The sequence below is a fragment of the Pieris brassicae genome, chromosome 3 (assembly GCF_905147105.1).
Source record: "Pieris brassicae chromosome 3, ilPieBrab1.1, whole genome shotgun sequence".
Taxonomy (NCBI): Eukaryota; Metazoa; Arthropoda; class Insecta; order Lepidoptera; family Pieridae; genus Pieris; species Pieris brassicae.
This window is the reverse complement of record NC_059667.1, coordinates 8,212,828-8,236,688: the sequence shown is the minus strand read 5'-3', so window position 1 is coordinate 8,236,688 and position 23,861 is coordinate 8,212,828. Positions and strand designations below refer to the sequence as shown.

Sequence of the window (23,861 nt, the reverse complement as noted above, 5' to 3'; positions counted from 1 at the left end):
ATTTCAGCAAAGAGTATAATTGCTATAATAATAAGATCTCTTTTACTTTTGTCTTCTTAGTTCCCTCTACAATTAACACAAATCTCATTCTCGAAGTCACGCGTCTCGAAGTCTCTCTTTAAAAATCGCAAAATTATACGAACACTTATATTTATTTATTATTAATTTAAAAACATTAAATTCAAACATAAACATTTTGGGTTCACACACTACCTATATGTTATTGGCATTTTTATTGTGTATATATCTGATCCTAATAAAATAAAACCACTATTAATTTTGTCAAAGAGATCTATACAAAAATTTCAAGGGCTTCTAGATTAGACCTTTCAAAGGTTTAAGACTAAAGAGTCGTATTCCGTCAGCCATAACCTCTAATTTCCAATGGCCTTAAAGACGAGACGGTCTGATTTTGAGCAATTAAGGTGACGAAGGCAGCCAAAACAATCGATCATACCAAATGGCCTCTTTGTAAACGCAGGCATTGCTCATATCTAGACGGATACGTCATAGACCTCGTGGAACTCAGATAATCCCTCATAAATTTGTTAGTTGTGAACTAAGTTTACTTATAAGATTTGATAAGCTTTTACTAATTTAGCTACGGTTTCCATTGCTAAATTAGGCTTTAAACGGTAAACAACAGTACAAGTTACTATATTGTCGTTGAATGCGATTACTTAAAACTTATTTAAGGGATAAGAATGTATTTGCATTTTTGAAGCATATGTGGGGTTATACTATGATTATGACAGAAAAGATTAATAACTTAATTGTAGAATAGTTTTTTTTTATTATTAGTCGAAATACCATGCTAGCTGTAAATAAATAAATAAATATGAAGTTTCCAGTACTTCTTACAAATCTTGGTCATATTCTGTTTCTAGCATCTAGCACATAATAATTATGGCGTATGTATATAGTATATTATATTTAAAGATATAATACCGGAAACATCTTCCCCCTTGTCTTAGCATTTCCAGCAAAGCTTAATCACTACAGTGGTTATTATAAAAGCCCTCCTCAGAGCAAAGATCAACTAGAACATAAATAGAATCAGTGCGAATATTACTTTTAGCTCATTTGCACGCAGTGATCACTGCAATGTAAAAATATATGCTATTAATGTACGCAAATAGTGACATGTCCTTGCGTTGTACGATAAGAGATGATATTTATAAAATGACGAAGTTGTATGAAACCAATATTTGGGAATTTCATTGCTGGAGATTATAAATATTAATATTCCGCTATCTTGACAAATTTATTACATATATTATACAGTATATGATTGACTATAACATATTCTACTATCGTACCTTATACCTCTTGCCTATATCAGATTAACTCCCGTTTAACTATGTAGTTGATTTTATATATTATCAGCAAAATCTTATAGACACTTAAAAGCATAGTTAGTAAACAATAAATATAAACCCAAATGAGATTTATATCATTGTGGTTAGTCGTGAATCCAGTTCATTATTTTTAAATGTTATCATTACATTTAAATACATATAACTTACTTAACGTATATAACGGAGCTTTACTCTTGTTTATATATTATTTTACTAATTCAGACCAAAAATACGTCAACGAATATAAAACCTTCTTTAGCAAAATTAATGTTTTCAAGACGCCCTTACTACACAGTCTTAATAAAAGTTATTTTATTTGTGACTCATGTCTTTATTCGGTTGAAATTGTTTTAGTATTCAGATATCTTGGTTCATTTTCCACACCACCTTGGAGGTAAGAACCCGAGGTGCGTTTTTTTTACAGAGGTGTCCCCAGTAGGCCTAATCCTCCTTTACATTATAATCGTAGATAATTTTGTGTCAATTCAATGTGTGCTCTAATTCCTGATAGGATGCGAAGAGGTTATTAGGTAATGCCAGAAATTGTGTCACCCAGTAACAGGGACTTACGGAGGCGTAGTTTGCAAGCCGATTTCAAGATCATGTTCCGTATTCCGCGCACCTAAGCCCACAGACTAGCAAATCATTTGTTAGTGGTTAGAATATTGTCTATGATTGACTAAAGTCTAAATTAAGGATCACGTTCTTTCGTTCTCAATTCAGTCATTTACTGACTTATATATAGTCTCTTATTAGAATTTAATTTAGCAATAATGTTATAAGCGGTAGTAGAAATTTTTCGTTAATTATCGTTTAATACAATAAATTAGATCGTGGCCTATTTAAGTTGGAAATAACAGACCGTACTCTGTTTGATAATCAGATCAACATTATCTTTGTTGCCGCTATGTGGTTACCATGGAAACAGAGATGGTAAAGATTCCATTTTATAATCGTTAATATAATTTACTGTAATTTTGTTGTTTCTTACAATGATTTTTAATATTAAACATAAAGACTATAGATCTTATAATTAATTATAATGTCAAAAAGAACACGTGAAAGCTGTATTATAATTGGTAATAAATTTACTGTAATAAGAATTATACCCTATTGCTAATATTCTACTTGGCTAAAACAAAAAATATTAGTATTAGATATGTTTACCTTTAATTCCAGTCACATATGCGATCAAAATTAAATTAAACCAAAAATGTATTCCAGGATTCAAGAAGTTTTGTGGTGGCGGCCACGCACTCCATAAAATCTAGATACATTAGCGGATTAATCACACACAAACATTGCACGTATACGCACTGGTTAACTAACACACAAAATGTATTGTTGCAAACTCTGACAGCTCGCAAATATTAGCAATTAAGTTTATTTCATGGTTTCTTATTATTCAGTTTAATTATAATATTCAGCTTAATAATATACTACACTCATAAATTAAATACCGCGCTTAGTTATAAACTATAAGAATGCAAATAATTTTGCTCGTTCTACTGGCTTTTTACAATATGCTATATCATTATGTAATTCTTAATTAATAATGTCTATAATATTCATTATTATTGTGTGATAACAATTGGGTACATATATTCGTAGTTCATAGTTGATTTCGTTATCGTAAGCGGTCGAAGCCCCTTACTTTAGCATCATATTATGTATTTGCATGCACTCCGATAACCTCGTTCAATATAATTATTGTTTACCTTAATTGCTTCTATGTTAACATTACAGTTTTAATAAATTAAGATTTGGCGGATATTTGTTTTAAAAAGATCGTTACACGTTTTATGTTTAATAATTCAAGCACTCGGGAGCCTAGTAAGTATATTGCTGAACGTTACGAGAAATATATTCAAATAGGTACGTGTGAATTTATTTTTTTACACATACATATAGCAGAAAAAACTACTAAAGAATTAAGATCACAAGTCACAACCGAATGGTCACGCAATAAATCCGCACGAAGCCGCTTGACAATTACAGTAGGCTGGTTCATATTCAAGGCAATTTTTGGCTAATTAAAATTGGCAGTGCGTAAGGCGATCATAGAGTTCCTTACCCTATAAGCTGCACACGTGCCTGTCAATGAACTACGTTGACCATTTTAGGCGAATAGGCACCCGCACGTGGAGTCTTTTCTACTTCCACTAACTAAAACTCCGTCGATATCTAGCAAACGCAACCATTGTCTGATTTTTACATACTTGTGTCCTGCTTCACAATCTTAATTAATAGCAATTAGTTAGTATCGACATAATACTACGATCGACTGTCCAAGACTGCTGTTAATAACTGGAATGTAATTTTTAATATTTGGCTCTATCACACTGCTCTTTGAAATAGCGTAATAAAATAATAAATTTATGTAAGTAATAGTTACTAACGGGCAAATACGAGGACATTATCGGTGCGAGCTAAGAAGTCGTCCTGTTCCGTGTGGGTGACAAACGTCCGCGACAGCGCCGGCGCATCGGCCTGCACGCCGGGAGGCGGAGGCCTCATCTCGTAGCGTTTAATGAGATCTGCAGGCACTCGGGGCAGCTGCCGTCCCGTAGTGTTGGGAGCCTGGGCGAAGCCAAGCTTGGCGAGTAGGCTCTCGCGTATCACTTTGAGGCTGTGCTCGCGCGCGCTTTCGTAGGACCGGCAGGAGGCGCAGAGCTGAGGAGGCTGAGGACAGGCGGGGTCGGCTCGGACGACCACCAGCCACGCGGCGAGCAGGAGCAGGCTCGCGGGCCGGGCCCGCGGCCCGCACGGCGCGCCCAGCGGACGCGTGGTGCGGCAGAGCGGGAGGGCGGGGCTCGGCGGAGCAACGGAGCGGTCTGCGGCCGCGGGCGGCGCGTGCGACACTGCGCCCGGCTGCCCACCGACACCCGCCATCGCTTGCCCCCGGCCTCGGCCTTACCCGCGCTCACTCTGCCCTAGAATAGGCTGTTCCCGATTACGTAGACCAGCCTGAGATAAGCCATCGTTAGTGGTGCTAATGAAGAATGTTATACAATGATAAGTATTTGTGTTGGTAATGCTTAAACTTACTTTATTAAAAAAAAATTGTAAAAAAAGAAAGACTGAAACAGGCTTTTTTGACTTTCATTTTAATGATTTTAGACGGAAATATTTACTGTAATTTTCCTTATTCAGTAGCATGATAAACTTTGTATTTACGCCTTTTCCCTCCAAAAACCTACAATGTACCTGAATGACAAGAAATGACAAAATTTTAATATATTATGCCTATTTAATACAATATGTTAAGCGTAGGTACTTATGTACGGATATGTATTACTAAGGTCACTATCTTAATAATTTAATTATATATAATATATAATAACCTTTATATAACGTGACTTAAGATAAAAAATTAATTTATGCCGCAAGTGTCTGACTGTACAGTGTAGCAGAAACCAGATGTATCATTATTCTAAAGAAATAAGCAAAACAAAAACAAACATTTGCAGAATTCGTGTAAAGTTGGTGATTAATTTGTTTAGAGAGGGTAAATAAATTGAAGATTTATTACGATAGCTATTCTTCGTAGCAAAGTTATTTCTTATTTTAATGTACAGAGTAAGAAAGTTGTAGAAGTAAATTAAGATTATGTTTTATAGTAACGTTTAATTTATATTCGAAATAATTGATCAGAATCCTATAGAAACGTTTGTTCCTAATAACATATTGAAACAATACGATATATTATTGTTTGTGTATGGAGGTAAAAACCTTAAAATTACCGAAAACTCTTATAATAAGAAAGCTCCGTTGTCAACTTTCCCCAGTTTTATTATACCTATGTCATGCTAGAGTTCGTTCGGAAAGAAAACGGCCCTATCAGTTTTGCGAACTAACGTCTGAACAATATAATTATTATTTAATGTAGTTACGACTATTTTTTTATAGTTATAATATTATTTTTTCTGAACGATTATTGTCGAAGTAAATGATGTCACAGTGAACCCACAACTGACAAAGCGACTTCTAAGCCTAAATAGAACCAATCTCAAAACAATGATAGGGACAATAAAGGGATAGGGACTATAAAAACCAAGGTAAAAATTTTATTTACTTTTTTTTAATTAGGTTGTTTTATTCTAATTCTTATTATAATATTTTGCTGTGTTATGTGTGTGATGTAAATAGTTTATTTTTAAGTTAAATACTACAGTCACATATAAAAATAAATCGAACTTTATTAAATTCAAAATGACTATTATTAATAATAATAAAATACACATAAGTGCAACTCGTAGTTTTGGGCTTAATTTTTTATATCTGGATGTGGGTTGCGTAATTGCCTGACATATTTGCTTTTAAGCCTTAGGCATGTTATGCTGGTTTTTGAGACGAGCTGGAGCTCGAATGCATGGCATTACGGTTGAGAGTCGTGCGTTTAGGCTCTAAAATAGACAGCCGATGTTTAAATGTCATAAGTGAATTTACGGTGAGAATGAACCTAGTTTAATACTCCAGTTAGGTTATTTACGCTTATACTATGTTAACGATGTTGTGGTAAAAAAACACATCCGTCGAACTATAAACCTCTTCCTTCAAGTTTTTAGAAGTTAAAAATCTTTTTAATGGATGAAAATTAATCAAACAAATATTCTATCTGTATATTTCTTTAGGTTGATAAAGGAAGCTTCGTAATCTCTGGACCAAATTGTCAACTCGTCAGAATATTTTGTTCCATGCTGTTAACTAACTGTCAACTATCATGCACTGTCAAGTCATTCGTTAATTGATATAGTCTATGGTTAAGTTTGTAAACTAAAAATTATGCTAAAATTCACATATAACCGCTGCTGAAAGTTGTCTTTCAATATCGCTAGATCACTACGATTTTCTATAAACTTGATATTGTTTTCTAAACTATTTTTCAAAATGGTGAAACTTACAATTGAATTGATACAAAGTTCGATGCAATATATGAATCCGTGTCGGGATCGTGAGTTGGACTTAAGAGGTTAGAATTTTGCAATATATTTTTATTTTAAATACATATCTCTTTAATTTACGTTTTTTATATTCCCCTATTTTAATTATGTAATTTGCCAGACTTATTTATGTTTATCTATGTTGGGGATTGAATCATCAAACTTGAGTCAGTTTTAAAGAAAAGCCGAGTAATTTTATTTGTATTGTCGTAAAATACAAACAGTTTATTATTCTTATATATATATATATATATATATATATATATATCATATATCATATATACATAAAAACCTAATGTCAAGTTTTAAATATTACTTTTCAGGTTACAAAATACCTCAAATTGAAAATATGGGCGCCACTCTCGACCAGTTTGATACAATTGATTATTCTGAAAATGATATTCGCAAATTGGATGGGTTTCCTTTATTAAAGAGACTAAAATGCATGTTCTTTAATAATAATAGAATTGTGTAAGTACTTATTTTGTAATCTGGCTATTTCTCTGACAATTTTTCTTACTTAAGAGTTATTACATTGTACTTTCTTTCACTATCAACTGTGTAACCTTTTTTTTCTATGTTAATTTGTGATTATAAGTATGTTCAAGATGTTCTTACTTTTCAAAAATGTATACTACCCACACTACCCACCATATCTGGCTAAACTGTTTCCCATACATTAGCATGGCTGACTGTTTTACCATACACCAACAAAAAGGGTTAGGCAATCATTTCAAATAACATTAAAAATTTCAGTCGAATTGGAGAAAATCTAGAACAGTATTTACCAAACTTGGATACACTTATCTTAACAAACAATAATATAGCTGAGCTTGGCGACTTAGATCCATTGGCTTCATTGTCAAAACTAAAGACATTGTCTTTGATGCATAACCCAGTTGCAAATAAACAACATTATAGGTAAGATATACTCGATGAAGTAATAACATATTATCTAATGATCAAAACACACACTTTAATGTTGAAATATAGTATTAAGCTAAACTACTCTTAAAATTTCAGAGCCTATATTGCTTTTAAACTACCTGGACTAAAATTATTAGACTTCAGAAAAATAAAGCAGAAAGAAAGGGAAGAGGCAAATAATCTGTTTAAGAGCAAGAAAGGAAAGGAAATGCAAAAGGAAATTATAAGAAAAGCGAAGACATTTGTTCCTGGAGGCAATATGCCAGATCCCAAAGTCACAAGTGTGTATTTACCAGTTACTGTAACTATGCAAATGGAGAAATATTTCTGTTTTTCTATATGTATTAATCAAATTATATTATTTATCTTACATAGAATAATAATAATTTCACACAGATATTTATCTACATAAATGTTTTTCTTTATCTCTAGGTCTTACACCCCAAGAAATTCACAAGATACGAGAGGCTATAAAGAATGCTTCATCCCTCCAGGAAGTGGAGCGGTTGACAAGAATGTTACAAGCTGGTCAAATACCAGGACAAAAACCTCTACAACCTCCAACACAGACCAATGGACAAGGTAATATAGAACTATCTACTACATTCAAATTATTTTGTGTTTTTAAGCCCATTTATGTTGTAGTATCCAGGTCTAACAGTTTCATAAAGCACTTTTTATTGAAATGATTAGAAGCAATTGCAATTTTTTTGCCTCATGCACTATTGAAGAACTAAAGGTTTCATTTTCAATTTGTCTTCATTACTTGGTTATGCCTCTTTGCTGCAGGAAATATTATTTGACTGAGTATTTTTTAAAGTTTAGCACACAATACCCCAAAAAATCATTGCATGCTGATGTGATTTGTATCTTGCTACTTATATGAATTTTTACATTCCCATTTTAATCTAGTTTTTATTTTGAACTGCAATTTGACAATTTATTTATTATAATAGTAAATAGCATTTTTTTTGTTCTGGCCTTAACAATGTTATTAATATATTATTTTCATGCCAGCAAGCAGTCCAAAAAGGAAGCATACAAGATATTTTTTTCTGAATACTAATTATTTGATCCTATTTTCCAGAAGTGGAAGAGGAGATGGAGACAAATCAAAATGGCCGATAGTTAGTAAGGTTTGGTATAGTTTAGATATTAAGTTATATAAGGGACAGATACGAAACTTGGTCCATGCAAGCTGATTGGAACAGGTTATTAGGCGAAAAGAGAACATACTACACTAGATCCTTTACATCTTGAAACTACCCCTTTTTAATAAAAAGTTTTTTAACAATTGTTATTCTTTCATTTATACCTCCAATCCTAAATAAATATAGACTTTACATAGGCAAGTAAAAATAACTAAATCAAACTTGAAAATATTTATAAAGAATTTTCACCAATGTTAGTGAACTGATATGGTACGAAATTTACACAACGCATTTTTTTAAGTTGATAAATCGAAGGCTCGGCTTAAGTAAAAAGGAGGAGACCATCATATTTTACAAGAATTATTTTAGGGTATTTGGACCTGGTCAAATCATGTAGCGCATACTTACGGTCCCTTATATACAAACTCATGGTTTAGGCCGTTGCTTTAATCAATATTTAAATTTCAACGATCTTAAGCCATTAGCAATATTTGAATAATATCTGATAAGCCGTTTGGTCACATTATTTATTTGTTTTTACTACAAACAAAAACTTGTATTTAGTAAATACAATGTATAGTTCTCATTGAGCATTTTTACAGGAGGCGGTGCCGTTTTGTTTAACAACTTATTACTTATCACTCATACATTTATGCATATTAATAAACAGCCTTTTGTAAAATATATTAGTTTTACAAAATAAAATAACTAATAAGTTTAATGTATATTATTATAGTTTATATCTATAATAAAAATATATACCTATGATATCAAATAAGCTCAAATTTAAAATTTGTATAAAATGAAAGATATTCCTTAATTCACATATAAAAGTCACACATCCACGTGTCAAACTCTACCATCGCAATTATGAAAAGCTCAGAGCCCACACATGCACTTAATCCAGCTTTCTCCGCTGTTATCGAGGGTGAGATTGGTATAGGATTTCACCCAGTCTTCATGAGAAATGCGACATAAACAGCATCAAAGTCATAAGTATTTATAAATTTATCGATTAAGCCCACAACGCTTCTTTCATTTTATTTTTCTCGACTCAAAAATTAAGCAGGTTTTTTCATCACGAGTTCCTCTCTAGTTGTTTTATTGTACTTGTTTGCATTTCGAGAGTTTCTTCAAAGATTTTGTTTTGGGTTTCCAACTCTCTAAACTTTTCCTTTCTGCGGCGAATAATATTTCTTTATATATCTTACTTCATATCGATCCGATCGATCGATATTTTTTTGGTGGATTGCCTCTTACATTGATGATTGACACTTTAAATTTCTTCTATTCTACTTTTAGTCAGACTCGAAAATTTAATAAAAAAATACTTGAAGTAGTGAAGTATAAAACATGTCTGCGCCCTTATATGAGATAGATGAAGAATTAAAATCGCACGGTCATGAAGTTTTAAGACTCTTTAAACCTATTAAAATAATTGCCTTTTGAAACCCGTAGAAATGATATGGGGTATACTGAAGAAAAAAATCTAATTTTGTATAAATATATTTTTATAGCAAGTAGTTCATTACATTATCCTTGTACTGTTACGAAAATATACATATTCCATCTATATGCCTTGCATTAAAATAAAAGGGTGGTGTGCCATTGATAGAGGAGGTGAAATTTTAACTCCGTTTTATCCAGCTGTGTAGGTTCCTTATGGATATAGATTCCGAAGGTAAGAATCCAAGGTTTTGTTTATCGTTGATTAGACCCTCGAAAGTGGTGATACTTAGGTGGGTGGTCCAAATGACATTCAGGCAGTTTTATGACCCTTTTTACTCCGATATCCTCTGTCAAAACCAACTTTAGAACGAGTTATGAAAAAATAGGGCAAATGTTGGCCTAGTGGCTTCAACGTGCGACTCTCATCCCTGAGTCGTAGGTTTGATCCCCGGCTGTGCTTTCTTTCTGTGTGTGCATTTAACGTTCGCTCGAACGGTGAAGGAATACATCGTGAGGAAACCGGCTTGCCTTAAACCCAAACAGTCGCCGTGCGTCAGGTACAGGAGGCTGATCACCTACTTGTCTATTAGATTAAATGAAATGAATGAAACAGAAAACTGATTTATGCTTTCATTCGTATAAATAAATGTCGAATTTACTAGTTTTCATATTACAATTGTGTTTTGGTCGAGGTCGCCATTTTTATGCAACATTTATGTCGACGCATATTATTGTATGGAACCATTAATCGGTGCATTTTAAGTTGCTTTAGTATTTTTATTGAAGCTTTTAATATTTACAAGGGAAGCTGTCAGTTTCATTTGACTGTGGATTTGCGGATCAGCGACATTTTACCTCGACGTGTCGGTTATGCTGAGCCAGAATAACATTTTCTGTGGTATTTTAAAGCAGTTATAATTCCTGGTCCGGTCCAAGATTGCAGTCAAAGTTTAAATTGAAAAAGCAGCTCGCTATCACGCGACCAACGTAGCAGCGAAGTATTTATTTATTCGTTTAGGTAAACAAAACATATATTCATACATTCATTGCTATGCGGACGACAGCAGTGGGGATACTCTTTACACTGGCCGGGCAGGTATTTCTCGGGCAGTTGTCGATGAGTACCGGAACTAACTTGTGTCTGAAGTCCAAACTCTACTACGTGGAGTCTCGGACTGGGGTAGACTAAACCTAGTCCAATTTATCCCCAAGAAGACCCAAATTTGCGCGTTTTCCGCGAAACACTATTCTTGAAGCCACAGCCAGCATCGGAATACTTGGCGTTGGCATATCAAACGACATTCAGTTTCGCGGTCATTTGGAGGGAAAGGCTAAATTAGCCTCCAAAAAGCTTGGTGTGCTCAGCAAGGCGACGGATAGACGGTACTTCACTCCGGGCCACCGCTTGCAACTCTATAAAGCGCAAATACGGCCCCACATGGAATACTGTTCTCACCTCTGGGCGGGGGCTCCCCAGTACCAGCTCCTTCCACTTGACCGTATCCAACGAAGAGCGGTTCGAATCGTCGATGACCAATCCCTCTCCGAGCGGCTAGATCCTTTGGCGTTGCGTAGAGATGTGGGGTCACTCTGCATCTTCTACCGCATTTACCATGGAGAGTGTTCAGAGGAGTTGTTCGGATTAATACCTGCAGCTGAGTTTCATCTTCGGACGTCGAGGTAGAATACAAAATTCCACCCGTATCACCTCGACGTCCGCCGTTCCACAACTGAGCGTTTTTCAAGGCAATTTTTGTTCAAGTGGAACCAGCTGCCCACTGAAGTATTTCCGAACCAATTCGACTTAGGGTCTTTCAAGAAAAGAGCGTACAAATTCTTAAAAGGCCAGCAACGCACTCGCGAGCCCTCTGGCATTGAGAGTGTCTGTACGAGCCAAGGCTGTACATTTTGCTCACTCAGGCTTTCTTAGTTTATAAGCGTGATGATCCCTATGCACGTGCCAAGGTTCGTACATTCTTGCTCATTTACAAGCTTGACAAATTCCTATGTTTGTACGTGCCATGGCTGTACACATCGATCACTTATAAGCGTGACGATTTCCCAAATCGTCGGAGTTACGTCCCGAGAGTGTTGCCACCACAAAATCTCCAACTCGACAGGAACTCACACACACGAGGTCTGTTTGGCATACCTACTCTCGAAAAGCACTAGTAGGTACTTATCAAATGGAAGGCAAATGGAGACTATTCACACGATTTGTATATTAAAGCACACGGTTTTTAAAATTGATTTTACTGCAACAAATACACAAAGCAAAGACTCTTCGATTTTAGAAGCAGTTTTTATCCCGAAACCTAACAGTCTTACGGATCTAGAATATTTTTTTTCCCGACCTCGTCGTGTCAAACAAAAATAGCTATTAAAACAATTCAGTCTAATTTTGCACAGTGCAGTTTGGAAGGATGTTAAGTCCTTTCTTCTTTGAGCAGTTTAGAATGTTGCCAGGCAGTCGTGAAGACCTCCAGCGGTAAGGTCAAGATCCTTAGTAATCGGGATAACTGCTGGCGCGAACCAGGGTATGGACCTCAACAGTATTTGTAGCTATATACGAAGGTACGTGTCGTCACATTTTTTCACTTGGTTGGTTTTCTTACTAATTTATAAATAAATGAAGCATCGTCCCGCCTTTTATAAGAAATACCTACATTTAGCAATCGATTTCCGGACAGTCAACCAGATGAAATAGGCACCTCCTTACGTCTTCATCACAATAAGAGTCCATTAGACACAATAGCAGAGATATCAATTACAAATCGGGGTTCTAAAGTTAATGGAGCTTTTCATGAACACATCAATCAAATGATGGTATATAAGATGGCAAATAATATTTTCAGAAGTATTATAGATCCAGCACTTGACATTGATTATCGTCAGGGTAAGTTATTTAGTGTTTTAATTAGAGAGCAAATATTTTGTGTGTGAATGTAACTCTTGTCATGGGACCCGTAAAAAAAATGGTTGTTGAATAGAAATAAAACGTCTATAAAATATCAATCATTAAAATTACTTGAGTAAACATAAAATCGCTAATAGGCTAGGTTTGATCGATTTAAAGAAGAAGAATTCACAGTAACCAAATTAGAACCCTTATTTACAAAAAAACTCCAATTGCAACGTTCTAACGTTCTTTACTGTCTATGCGTCACAGTCAAATGTTTATTTAATTTAATTTTTTTCAAGTGCAAGTTGAAAGTTCTTTATCGGCGTTGGAAAAAAAATTACCGTCCGATTTTTCCGTTATGCGCCATATTTTTCTTGTCCCTACCACGGTTGTTTCGAAGAGATTCAAAGCCACTAATAAGAAAAATATATAATTACGATAACGATAATAGTAATAATTCTAATACAATTAATGAAATTCTTCAATAATCTTAGTCGTAGGTAATAAGGTAAAATGTAACAATTGTATTATTTGTATTCATGTCTATGATGATAAAAGCCTTTTGTTAAACAAATTAGTTAAATTAAAAAAAAAACTGTAAAGTTGCATATAGTAGATCATTTTACGAAAAATTTGTTCATAAGGAAGTTTCAGTGATTCTTATTTTATTAAAGTAAATTCACAGTATCAGTTATTCCCTCAAATTTACCCTTTATTCATACAAAAATAATCAATTGCCACGTTGTAAAGTACTTAACTGCCTCTTTGCGTCAAAGCATAAACACCATTTGTCTGAAAGAGACGAAAGAGTCCTTCAGTAAAAAGAGCGCTGGACTGATTTAGACTTTATGAATAATGGGGTAAAGTATGTATACCAACAAATTTATTTTTTTTATCTCAAAAACAATATTTTTAGATGCGAAACACTTTCCTACTATTCGAAGTTTTCGCTGCGTCAATACTTCTCATTCCGTTTTGGACGGTGGCTTTAAAGAAAACCTCAAATGTGGATGCGTATACAATGGAAAATCAAAGAACTCACATGAGGCAGAATTACGTCCTTCAAGGATCAGACGATAATCGTGATGATCATTTTGGTATAGCCTATGCGAGATCCTATAACTCAGATAGATCCGAGGAATTGCCTGCTCTTATTGTCGACTATGCTAATATGATACGAAATGATATCGTACTCTTGGACAATTCCGTAGAAACAAGAACAAGAAAACGCGGGAATGTTAAAGTCGAGAACTATGTGAGTATTTATTGTTTTTACAGTCACTCTTGTCTGATAGTCTGTGCCTGATACATATTGTCGATTGTTATTAACGAGTTTCTATGTATTTGTTTTACCGACCAAATAAGGAAATTATTAATCATTTAAACTTAAATATATAATAATAATAACAATAAACTATTTTTATATATTTTCGTCTGGTAAATTAATAAAATAATTTTAATTAGGAATAAATATATAATATAAAGATAAATTTTAGTGCCTAGGTAAATCATATTTTTTAATATTTCAGAATGGTGACCATCAGACACCTTGTACCTGCGAGCAGGAGAGCGTATGTATTCTTTATAGAAAGAATTTGTTATGTATTTTAACCCTTTTAATTATTTCTCATTTTTAGGGAGACGTTTTAATTCTTGGTGAAGACTACGTCCCCAGTTATATTGAAACTATAAAATGTAATACAGGACTTTGTTCGCCACCCTACAGCTGCCAAAGGCGTGTGTATAATGTAAGTGTACGTTTATTAAGAAAGTATTGTATGTTAAAATATAACCGACTTTAAAATCCCACGAAAATTTCTTAAATAACAATATTTTGTATTTATATTGATTGGAGAATACAAAGGGAAAGAAATGTAAACTATGTTAATTCATATCAAGTTTTTTTAAATTCGAGTGTGGTCCACAGATAAACGAGGTATGCACGTACAAAAAAATCTTAAATTTGTTTTCCTTTGGGTTTTTGAAGTCAATTTAAACGCGTTTAATTATCACAATGGTACGTTTTAATCAGGTAATATTTTAATCAATCGACGAGAACGTACCCATTTTTGTATAATTACGATAAACGTTCTATTATAGTAGGTTTTTAAATGCATCATCAACAACGAATCAGCCAGTCTTAAGGCTGGACGCCTTATCCTACGTAACTATAAGGAAAAAAATTCTAGGAAAGCGATATCATTACTAAATTCCTTATAAAATGTGTTTTATATTAATCAATCCTTATATGAATGATGAGAGAGAGCAGAGTAGTGTTAGCCTAGTGGCGTGCGACGCTCATCCCTGAGGTCGTACGTTCGATCCCCGGCTGTCCACCAATGGATTTTCTTTCTATGTGCGCATTTTACATTAGCTCGAACGATGAAGGAAAATATCGTGAGGAAACCGGCTTGCCTTAGACCCAAAAAGTCGACGGTGTGTGTCAGGCACAGAAGGCTGATACCCCAATTGCCTATTCAATTCACAAACGACCATGAAACAGATACAGAAATCTGAGGACCATACCTAATTAAAACAGGTTGTAGTGCCAATGTTTTTTTTTTTATGTGAATTGTTAATTCATATTGCAGATAACTGTTTTAAAGAGAAAGAAATATGGCGAAAATTCAATCAATCAGGAAGAACTGCCTGATGATTTGAGAAAACGATGGATTGCTGTCAAGAAGCCCGTATCTGTTGCCTGCCTTTGTACTGTGGATATTCGAGAACACTATTAAATTATGTACAAGATTAAAGACTATAAATAAATAACAGATTATCATTATAATCGCATTTAATTCGATGTTTCCTTTTAAAGAAAGAAAACAAACTTAAAGTAAGACATATTGAACTTATGAATTGTGTGAGAACAAGTGTAGACAAATTATAAAAATGCTCAATTTATTGTATACCTAATTGAGTTAATAATAATAATATATAATCCTAATCATAGTTAAATTTTTATAACGTCGGTCGATCAAAAACACATCGGATTGGAACACATTAACTCAAATGTATGCCCAATTTCAAACCGTCAAATAACCCAAACCTACTTGCTTGAGATGTCAAACTATATTTGAGTTTGAGTTTTGAGTTTCAATATTTGACAGTTCTCAGATTTGGAATGCGAATGGGAACCCAGACCTACATATGCATATAGCAAAGTACGCTTTATCCCATTAATTTCCCATAGACAATATAATTATACATCATCCAACTTATATGAATGATCCATTTGCAAATTTAATATTATTGTACTAAATAGCAAAGCAGTTAAATTTACGATAGTTTAGGTACAAATTACAATTGTTTTGAAGATACATAGAAAGATTACAAACGAAAGGGTATATACATACTAGCGGGTTAGAATATTAAATAAAAGATCATAGCACATTACAAATATTTTATATTTAACAGTTATTATTAAATATTTTATTACTAAATGAAAATGTCACAATTCAGTAGCTGTAAATATAGATCCCGGGAATATCTCAATAAAGATGATTCGGTTTTAACGGCATACGGTTTTTTATTTGCTTCATAAATGTATATTGATAGAGGACAGGTGGAAAGCCTCTTTTTAACATGACGATATATCTAGACGTATACTCTTTGATATTTATACATGGTCTGTGTGATGCCTTAGTCTATGGAAATTCTATACGTTATAGTCTGTGGTATGATGAACCGTTTCATGTGCGCCCGGTGTCGGGACCTCAGATAGTTGTGGAATTATGTGCGCTATAGCTACCCGAGCTTCGTTGAGCATTCCCATTTCCCGACGCAATACTTCCTCAGTCACCGTATGGATTGATTTGAATTTAATATTAATACCGTGTGTTTTGTATACGTGATTATTTAAGTTAACCTTATAACTAAATGCGACGTTGCATACCTAGAATAGAAAATTAATAATTTTAGATAAAGTGGCTAAAAATAATAGGCAGACATTATAAAAATATATTATTACGAATTACCGAGTATTGAAAACACAGAAATGATTATGCATTTATAATAAAAAATTCTGGGAACATTGAAGAAAAGCAAAACAATAGATTTTTACACATTGTGATTAATCAAAATGCATTGACATGTGTCATGTGTCAATATTCCACCATTTACACCAGAATTTCTTTAAGCAAAATGCACTATAATTTTGTCTTTGGTTTAACATTCTAGGGAAACACTAAGGAATATATATAATGACAAAATCTATTCAAAAAATCACTTTTCTGTTAAATTTATATATATATACAAACACAAACAGTGTAAAAATTATTACCTCGCAACTATAAGGTCGTTCGCCAGTGTGCATCCGCTCATGATTCTGCAATTGATGCTTTGCGTTGAATGACATCGTGCAAGTGTTACATTTGTAGGGCTTATAGCCCGCGTGAATACGTAAATGGCGGGTTAAGTCGCATCGCTGGAAAAAACGGATAATTTTATTAATCTTAGTTCAAAGGATGGTAAACAATTCCTCCAACCTAAAGGGGATCTTCTGTCGCTCTACGTCTATGATTGATAAGTTGTATATATCATTGACGCCCTGAATAATTTCGTTGGGGCGTTTCAGAGTATAACGTCATCGCAGTGAAAGTAGCCGTGCAATATAGGTGGCGCTGCAAGTCAGTTTATTAAGAATGGATAATGCGCAGGGAACCAGGTGACGAATTATTAATAAATTTATTTAAAAAGTACTTAGCAAATAAAATATAAAACAGAGTGACCCGAAGCCTTTGATAATACAAATACAACAATTTTATTAGTGGATCTAATATAATGTAAAATGTTTATAAAGTTATTGATTGATTATTTCAATAGTTTTTATAATCTAATCAAGTAAATAATTTTATTTTTAAATCAAAGAGTGCACGCCTTTCTAACACGACTTTCGTATAGAAAAATTTCAACAGAAGAACAATTAATTTCTTAGCAATTTCAGCATAAAACTTTTCTAAAATGTATAGTATAATTTGTATCATATTTAAATGGTAACTTCTCGATATTGCTACACAATACTGAGAAGTCACAAACTCCTGACATTAGAAGCCTGGGATATGTGTGTGTTATGTAAGCTGTTTTTGACACTAAACATTTTTTATTATTATTAATTGACTATAGAATAAGGTTGTATATGCGGTGATGTTAGTTATGTCGACTACGCATTTGCGATTTGTTCCCACGAGAATGTAAGTGCGTGCTCCTATTTCACCATGCCTCCTGCTGATATAGGACAAATCTTTGTTTTTAATGTATTTTATTATTATTATACTCAACATTTGGAATAAAAAACTAGGCAATTAAAAAGAGTGACGGAGATTTGAGAAATGGCAATAAATGTAAAATTAGAAGCATTTATTATGTATTTCTTTATTGTACATAAGTGAATACTGTATTAATAGATGGATTTTGACTTAGTTACACTTACCGCAATAAACTTCTTAGAGCATAAATCGCATTGGTATGGCCGTTCTCCTTTATGAATCAAATTGTGTCTGGAATAAAAAAGTTTATATTTTAATCTTTTTAGAATAATTCCCAGACATATCTATAGCCTGGTATTATTATATTCTCATACATCACTCTCGTCTACATCTAAGCGGACGGACACATTTCTATGTCTGTTTTGTTGATAATAATGTATTTTATTTATCTTAAAGGTCCATGCTAAATGTGTGTATTTTTTATAATGCTTCTTTAATTCATTGTATTTAAAGACAACTTCGTGATCAGCTATATGTCCTTAAGAAGCTGAAAGAGTTATTATTTTACTGGAATCGAATTTAGGATAAGCTGACTATGGAGGTTACACAAAACATTTTTTTTTCGCCACTCAAGAATCACACAAAAATTTAACGACTGGTAATTAATGAAGCTTCTTGTCAAGTGTCAATGTCAAGTATTGTCAGTCTTGAATACTTATAGTATGGTGCGGTTGACAGTTTCAGTAACGTTTCGTTTCATTCTTGAAATTTGCCGCGAATTGCCAATTATGACATAGTATTTCAGCTATACCACATTCGTAATATAATATCGTATAAATCATTAATAGCTGTAGTAACTTAAAGTTAACCCAGCCAGAATGTTCTAGTCTACAAATAAAATCAAATTGAAAGAAAAATTAAACAACTGTCACCCGCACCATGCCACAGCGCACATAGATAGTTGTACATTTCTAGTTCGGAAACATTTTAAAACCTAACTAAATTTAAAAAAAATACATCAAATAGATAACTCTTACAGTTTTCTGAATTTAACTAGGTTCTGCAAATATACACTCAAATTAAAATTCTACTTATTATATATTACCTGAGTAACGATTTCTGTGTGTAAAATCCAGCTCCACACACTTCGCAGATGTGGTCTTTGATACCGGAATGCTTTTTAATATGGGAAACCAAGTTTGCTTTGAGTGAGAATGTTCGATCACACTGTGTACAGTTGAATTTCTTTTTTTCTGAAGGAAAAGTTTTGTCCATAAACAATCTGTACTAATTATAAAGAGGTAGTCTGTTAGTTAATTGGTGTCCAATAGTATTAGCCACGTTGTGTCATTGGCTATATTTACATAAAATTAAGCGACTTTGTCGTAGTTGGAATTGCAAAGTAAGACGGAGAGAAAACGGTCGAACGAAAACTATGAGAAACATATTGTTCTAAAGAATAGTTTTAGAGCTAATAATGCCATCAAAAACGTCAAGAAGGCAAATGTCTAATGAGATATTTTAATTTAGTTAATTAAATATTAGATTATGTATATATAACAGAGACCTTACATACATTACTTACAATGAAACAATACATTTTTGTATGGACAACTAAGTCCCGTAGGCGTATTTAGAACTAAACGGAAACGTAAATCCATAATTTTAATATGTAAATGCAATATTAGCTGACCTGGTAAACCACAATATACAGTTTTTACAGTACCATCATTATTAAAAGTTGCTTGTAGAACAGATGTTTTTTTTATTAAAAAAAAAAACTATTATAATTTTGTTCTTATCTGTTTCTAACTATTTAACATCACCAAATATTTATTAACTTTCTTTTATGTGTAAATTTGTCAACATAACAATCTAATAATTATAAAGTTTATATTGTATATGTAGAATAGTTTTATTATAAATCAAATATAAATGTTTTTGCATAAATAGCATAGAAGAACACTTAGTATAAATCCTACCTTTACCAATGGACTTGTATACAGGGTAAGTAAATATTTTTAAAAAAGGTTTACCTTCATGTGTTAACATATGATTTCCTAAAGTAAACGTTAAAATGCCACAAACGGGGCACACCATTTTTTCTCTTTGTTTTCCGGGAGTTGCATCTCTTGAAACACGAACAGTTCTCTGTTTATCTGAATTCGAGTTTGGTTTAACAATTGTTGCATCTTTTGGTCTTTTCAATAGTATTGGTGGGCCTGTTGCACCATTTTTGAGAATTGGAACTGAAAATTTAATTAAGAATTTATTACAGGATTAGTGAGATTATTTAGTACAAGAGTTTAAATTATGTCATCCAACTCTAAATGTTATGCTATAAAAATTTAGATGAATATCCCATTCATGCTTAATATATCATAAAAAAAAAACTGAAATCATACTAAAAAATATACCTACATATTTAGAACAAATATGTAGTTGTGCTGAAATTTTATAATGTTTAATTAAGTTAATAATGATACTTACAACATGTAATTGTTGTAGTTCGTTTGTTGTCACCATCAATATGTGTATTTTTCACTTGTTTAACCACCTTTACTTTTCTTATGATTGTTTTTTTGCCTTTAGTATTAAATACTTTTATATCACATAACTTTGGTTTCTTAAATTTACTTTTTGATTTTTCTAAAGGTGGTAAATAATCATCATCGTCATCATTATCAATACCATAATCAGTGAAGAAATCATTCTGAAATGTGTGACAATCTTATTCTATAGTATGCTATAGTTAGCTACCCGACAAAACGAAACTCTGCTAGTTTGATAAACTGACATTCTTGTTAACACATACTAACTTTTTAAAAGTTACCAATGGTACATACATTTATAATTATACCTCAACAAATTTTTAATTTGTTACATATGTATATTCCAATTGCAACTTTAGTTTAGTCAAATTTCATATATAAAAGAAAAAAGTTTTATAAACTGTATGTGTTTGAAGATTTGCAACTCCCGGAAAACAAAAATAAATAATGAAGTAACCCATCTGAATAAAGACAAAAAGTTGGATTATGGTGTTTTGGATAACAACAAAATTATTTTTTAGTATTTGTTTCATATATAATTTAATGAATTGAAACATAATTTAAATTGTGGACCTCAATTCCAAAAATACTTACATCAAGATCTGTATTTTCTACTTTGAATTTTTTATCATTCTCTACCTTCCTTATAACTGTGTTTGCTATTATAATATCTTTACGATCAACCGGTTCTGCATTAGGAACACAATTTGGTGCAAGGACATCTATTTCCACATCCATTCCTGGCTCTGATTTCACAAGCGGTCCAATCTCATCTTTGATATCAGTTAAGGAATTAAATGCTATTTTCTTGGTGTTTGCAGTTGGTTTTAAACTTTGGATAATTTTTCTCATCTTTCTATCAGACCTAGAAATAAAAAATTATATAGTTATTTTTGTATAATTACAGCTTTTCAAAATAACAAATTCTTTAAGGTGTACCTTTCCGCAACAGTTTTAAGTAGATATGCTTTTTCCAAAGTGGTGCAACATTTAAGACATATTTTTTCAGGAAGGCCATCAGTTGGTAATACCTAAAAAGAAATGTTTTCACACATTTAAAATTAACTGAAATATCCTATGAGTAATTTACTCTACACTAATATTATGAAGAGGAAACATTTGTATTTTGGTATGTATGATTGTAATGTTTTCACACAAAACCTGTAGATTTTAGTAGAACCAATTTCAAAAATTATTTAACCATTGGAAAGCTACATCTTCACTCACTGACATAGGCTATATTACATTTAAAAAAAGGAAACCTAATAAAACTGCAATGATCCACGATGTAAAAAAATTCCATTAAAAATCTGTCATCATGTGTGCTGTGGAAACTGTTGATGGTAGAAAAAAAACTATTTTGTACAGTATTATAGAATGTATTAATGTATCAACCTACAAAAATAATGTTTAATTTATGGACAATTGTATTTTGGCCTATCCTAAGGAACTACAAAACATGAAATTATTTTACTGCCCCAAACACATCTCTTCTATTATAAAATAAAGTTAAGCATTTAGAATTTTTATTTTTATTTTTACCAATCTATAATAATCAAGCTAAAAATTCCTGGACTGATAAAAAAAAAATTCATGTGAAACCGCGGGGCATTGCTAGTTACTCATATTTCAGTTAATTTCAATTAACAAACTCAATGTAAATACATCAAGAATGTAGGGTACAATGCGAAATCTATTACGATACGAGGAATTATTGTATTTTATGCTAGCGTTCTTTAAATATAATATGGAAGATATACAAATAATAAATATTTATATCCGGTGTATCCGATATTTTCATAATAATAAAAGCCAAAAATCCTAAATAAATTAAGTAGGTATACATCAGAGTTACTTACTTTGACATTAGCAATTGCGGTCAACATTTCAGCATAATTTCCTGATAATTTGTATTTAAATAGTGGACACAGCGGTTTCTTTGTTGTTAAACATATTCTGCAAGATTTTAGATCAACGCCATCACTAGCGGGATCATACATTTCGATAAATTATTTGAAAATTCGTAAAATAAAATCGTACATTAAATTGGCACATACACTGTATACTCTTGACTTCACTAGAGGCAAAGATAGTAGAAGACCGAAAGATTAAAAATGTTAAAACGATATCTGTGACCAAAGAAATTGTACCTATAGCTATGAGACAATTAAACTAGAATTATTAATATATTTAAAGACAAAATCCCCCCTACTATGTTTCTATGGACTGTTCTTAAAACATAATATTTTAATTTCCTTTTCAATTACGGATAAAATAATGTTTCTGTTATAATTTCCGAAATTAAGGCAGAAAGCACATAGGATTTTGAAACAAAAGGCTTTAAGTTTGATAAAAAGTAATAACATCATCAAGATATAATTCAATGGAATCAGTTATGGATTGAGCGACTTATGAGGAATTTTATAAAACTGTTTATGCCAAAATCACTGGTGACCACTTTATTATCTATACTTACATCGCATAAATTATTTTTACCTCTGATTCTAACACTTCTTAATTTTAGTTTTCGTCAGTATAGTTAAACTATAAATAAGTCAGTAATAAATTTAAAAAATATATATTGTTCTTGATGGTTACCTATTTTAAGTTAATGAACATCTATTGTCACATATCTAACCACACCAAAAACTTATAGAACAAGTAGAATAAACTACCTATTACATAAGATGTTTATATATTAATTACTAGTCCCCACTATTCCCTAGGGATTCCCGGTGTCGTGGGCTAGCTGTCTCTTCCATTTGACATACTTATCACTATAGCTGCTTAAGGTAATAAAATCTATAATTTCCCTACTGTTGGACAAGAATCAAAGTCATTACAAGTCTAGTTTATTGATGTTCATTTAAAAAAATGTATTTTTAATACGCCCATGCCCATGCCCCTGACTATGCCTATGTAAACTAAAAAATACAGTACTTTTTCATAAACTATTTTTATTTTGTCGCGTAGATTTGTTTTCGGCAGCCAGTTTTAGGGGGAGTAACTTATGACAGATATTAACAATCAATATTCGTGATTGATCTCTTTGGTGATATATTCGTCTTTAAGAACCCTTTTTAATCTCTGTTTACAAGCACCTATTAGTGCATTTTGAATATAAATTATTCCATATAGAATATAAGTTCTTTATTAGTCTCTATGAACGTAATTTCGAAACCTATACGAAACAATTTAGACCAAAGAACCATAAAACTTTATAAATAACTCACACGAATCTGTAGTTTCCGAGACTAGTGATATACTACGTCATGGCTTAAAATCTGTACTTGGGTAGGGGAATAGTAGTCTGTCTGGTTTCCCAGTTTTACCTTTATAATTATTTATATTAATATAATATGAAAAAACACG

The 23,861-nt window shown here is 32.5% G+C and overlaps 3 protein-coding genes and 1 long non-coding RNA gene across 5 annotated transcripts; 3 read left to right on the top strand and 1 right to left on the bottom strand.

Moving 5' to 3' along the window:
• The first annotated feature begins 2,094 nt into the window (after positions 1 to 2,094).
• On the top strand, positions 2,095 to 3,129 carry LOC123707241. Of its 2 annotated transcripts, none has more exons than XR_006753467.1 (2): positions 2,095 to 2,291; positions 2,583 to 3,129. It is a non-coding gene; the product is annotated as an uncharacterized LOC123707241 (long non-coding RNA). The 2 variants fall into 2 exon arrangements; XR_006753466.1 differs by having other exon boundaries at positions 2,095 to 2,437.
• A 2,982-nt stretch (positions 3,130 to 6,111) lies between these two features.
• On the top strand, positions 6,112 to 8,523 carry LOC123707687 (U2 small nuclear ribonucleoprotein A'). The gene is made up of 6 exons (XM_045657959.1): positions 6,112 to 6,330; positions 6,625 to 6,772; positions 7,058 to 7,222; positions 7,325 to 7,509; positions 7,661 to 7,810; positions 8,316 to 8,523. Exons 1-6 carry the CDS (start codon positions 6,249 to 6,251, stop codon positions 8,354 to 8,356), a joined length of 771 nt encoding a protein of 256 aa, XP_045513915.1. The 5' UTR covers positions 6,112 to 6,248; the 3' UTR covers positions 8,357 to 8,523.
• A 5,123-nt stretch (positions 8,524 to 13,646) lies between these two features.
• On the top strand, positions 13,647 to 15,468 carry LOC123707767 (prothoracicotropic hormone-like). The gene is made up of 4 exons (XM_045658106.1): positions 13,647 to 13,985; positions 14,260 to 14,301; positions 14,368 to 14,478; positions 15,322 to 15,468. Exons 1-4 carry the CDS (start codon positions 13,647 to 13,649, stop codon positions 15,466 to 15,468), a joined length of 639 nt encoding a protein of 212 aa, XP_045514062.1.
• Positions 15,469 to 16,141: 673 nt separating this feature from the next.
• Positions 16,142 to 22,554, bottom strand: LOC123706743 (zinc finger protein 19-like). Its single transcript, XM_045656127.1, has 9 exons — positions 22,349 to 22,554; positions 21,429 to 21,520; positions 21,084 to 21,354; positions 20,428 to 20,650; positions 19,974 to 20,186; positions 19,043 to 19,190; positions 18,162 to 18,228; positions 17,013 to 17,156; positions 16,142 to 16,625 (listed from the first exon to the last, which is right to left on the bottom strand). The coding sequence occupies exons 1-9, from the start codon at positions 22,487 to 22,489 to the stop codon at positions 16,389 to 16,391; spliced, it is 1,536 nt and encodes a 511-aa protein (XP_045512083.1). The 5' UTR covers positions 22,490 to 22,554; the 3' UTR covers positions 16,142 to 16,388.
• Between the last annotated feature and the right edge of the window lie 1,307 nt (positions 22,555 to 23,861).

Excerpts from the sequence above, each read along its gene's own strand:
- LOC123707767 (XM_045658106.1), top strand. The coding sequence starts at position 13,647 with ATGCGAAACACTTTCCTACTATTCGAAGTTTTCGCTGCGTCAATACTT. Across the intron at positions 13,986-14,259 it reads ATGTTAAAGTCGAGAACTAT|AATGGTGACCATCAGACACC; the intron begins GTGAGTATTTAT and ends TTAATATTTCAG. Across the intron at positions 14,479-15,321 it reads GCCAAAGGCGTGTGTATAAT|ATAACTGTTTTAAAGAGAAA; the intron begins GTAAGTGTACGT and ends TTCATATTGCAG.
- LOC123706743 (XM_045656127.1), bottom strand. The coding sequence starts at position 22,489 with ATGTATGATCCCGCTAGTGATGGCGTTGATCTAAAATCTTGCAGAATA. Across the intron at positions 20,651-21,083 it reads TAGAAAATACAGATCTTGAT|AATGATTTCTTCACTGATTA; the intron begins GTAAGTATTTTT and ends CACACATTTCAG. Across the intron at positions 16,626-17,012 it reads AACGACCTTATAGTTGCGAG|GTATGCAACGTCGCATTTAG; the intron begins GTAATAATTTTT and ends TTTCTATTCTAG.
- LOC123707687 (XM_045657959.1), top strand. The coding sequence starts at position 6,249 with ATGGTGAAACTTACAATTGAATTGATACAAAGTTCGATGCAATATATG. Across the intron at positions 7,510-7,660 it reads GCCAGATCCCAAAGTCACAA|GTCTTACACCCCAAGAAATT; the intron begins GTGTGTATTTAC and ends CTTTATCTCTAG. Across the intron at positions 7,811-8,315 it reads AACACAGACCAATGGACAAG|AAGTGGAAGAGGAGATGGAG; the intron begins GTAATATAGAAC and ends CCTATTTTCCAG.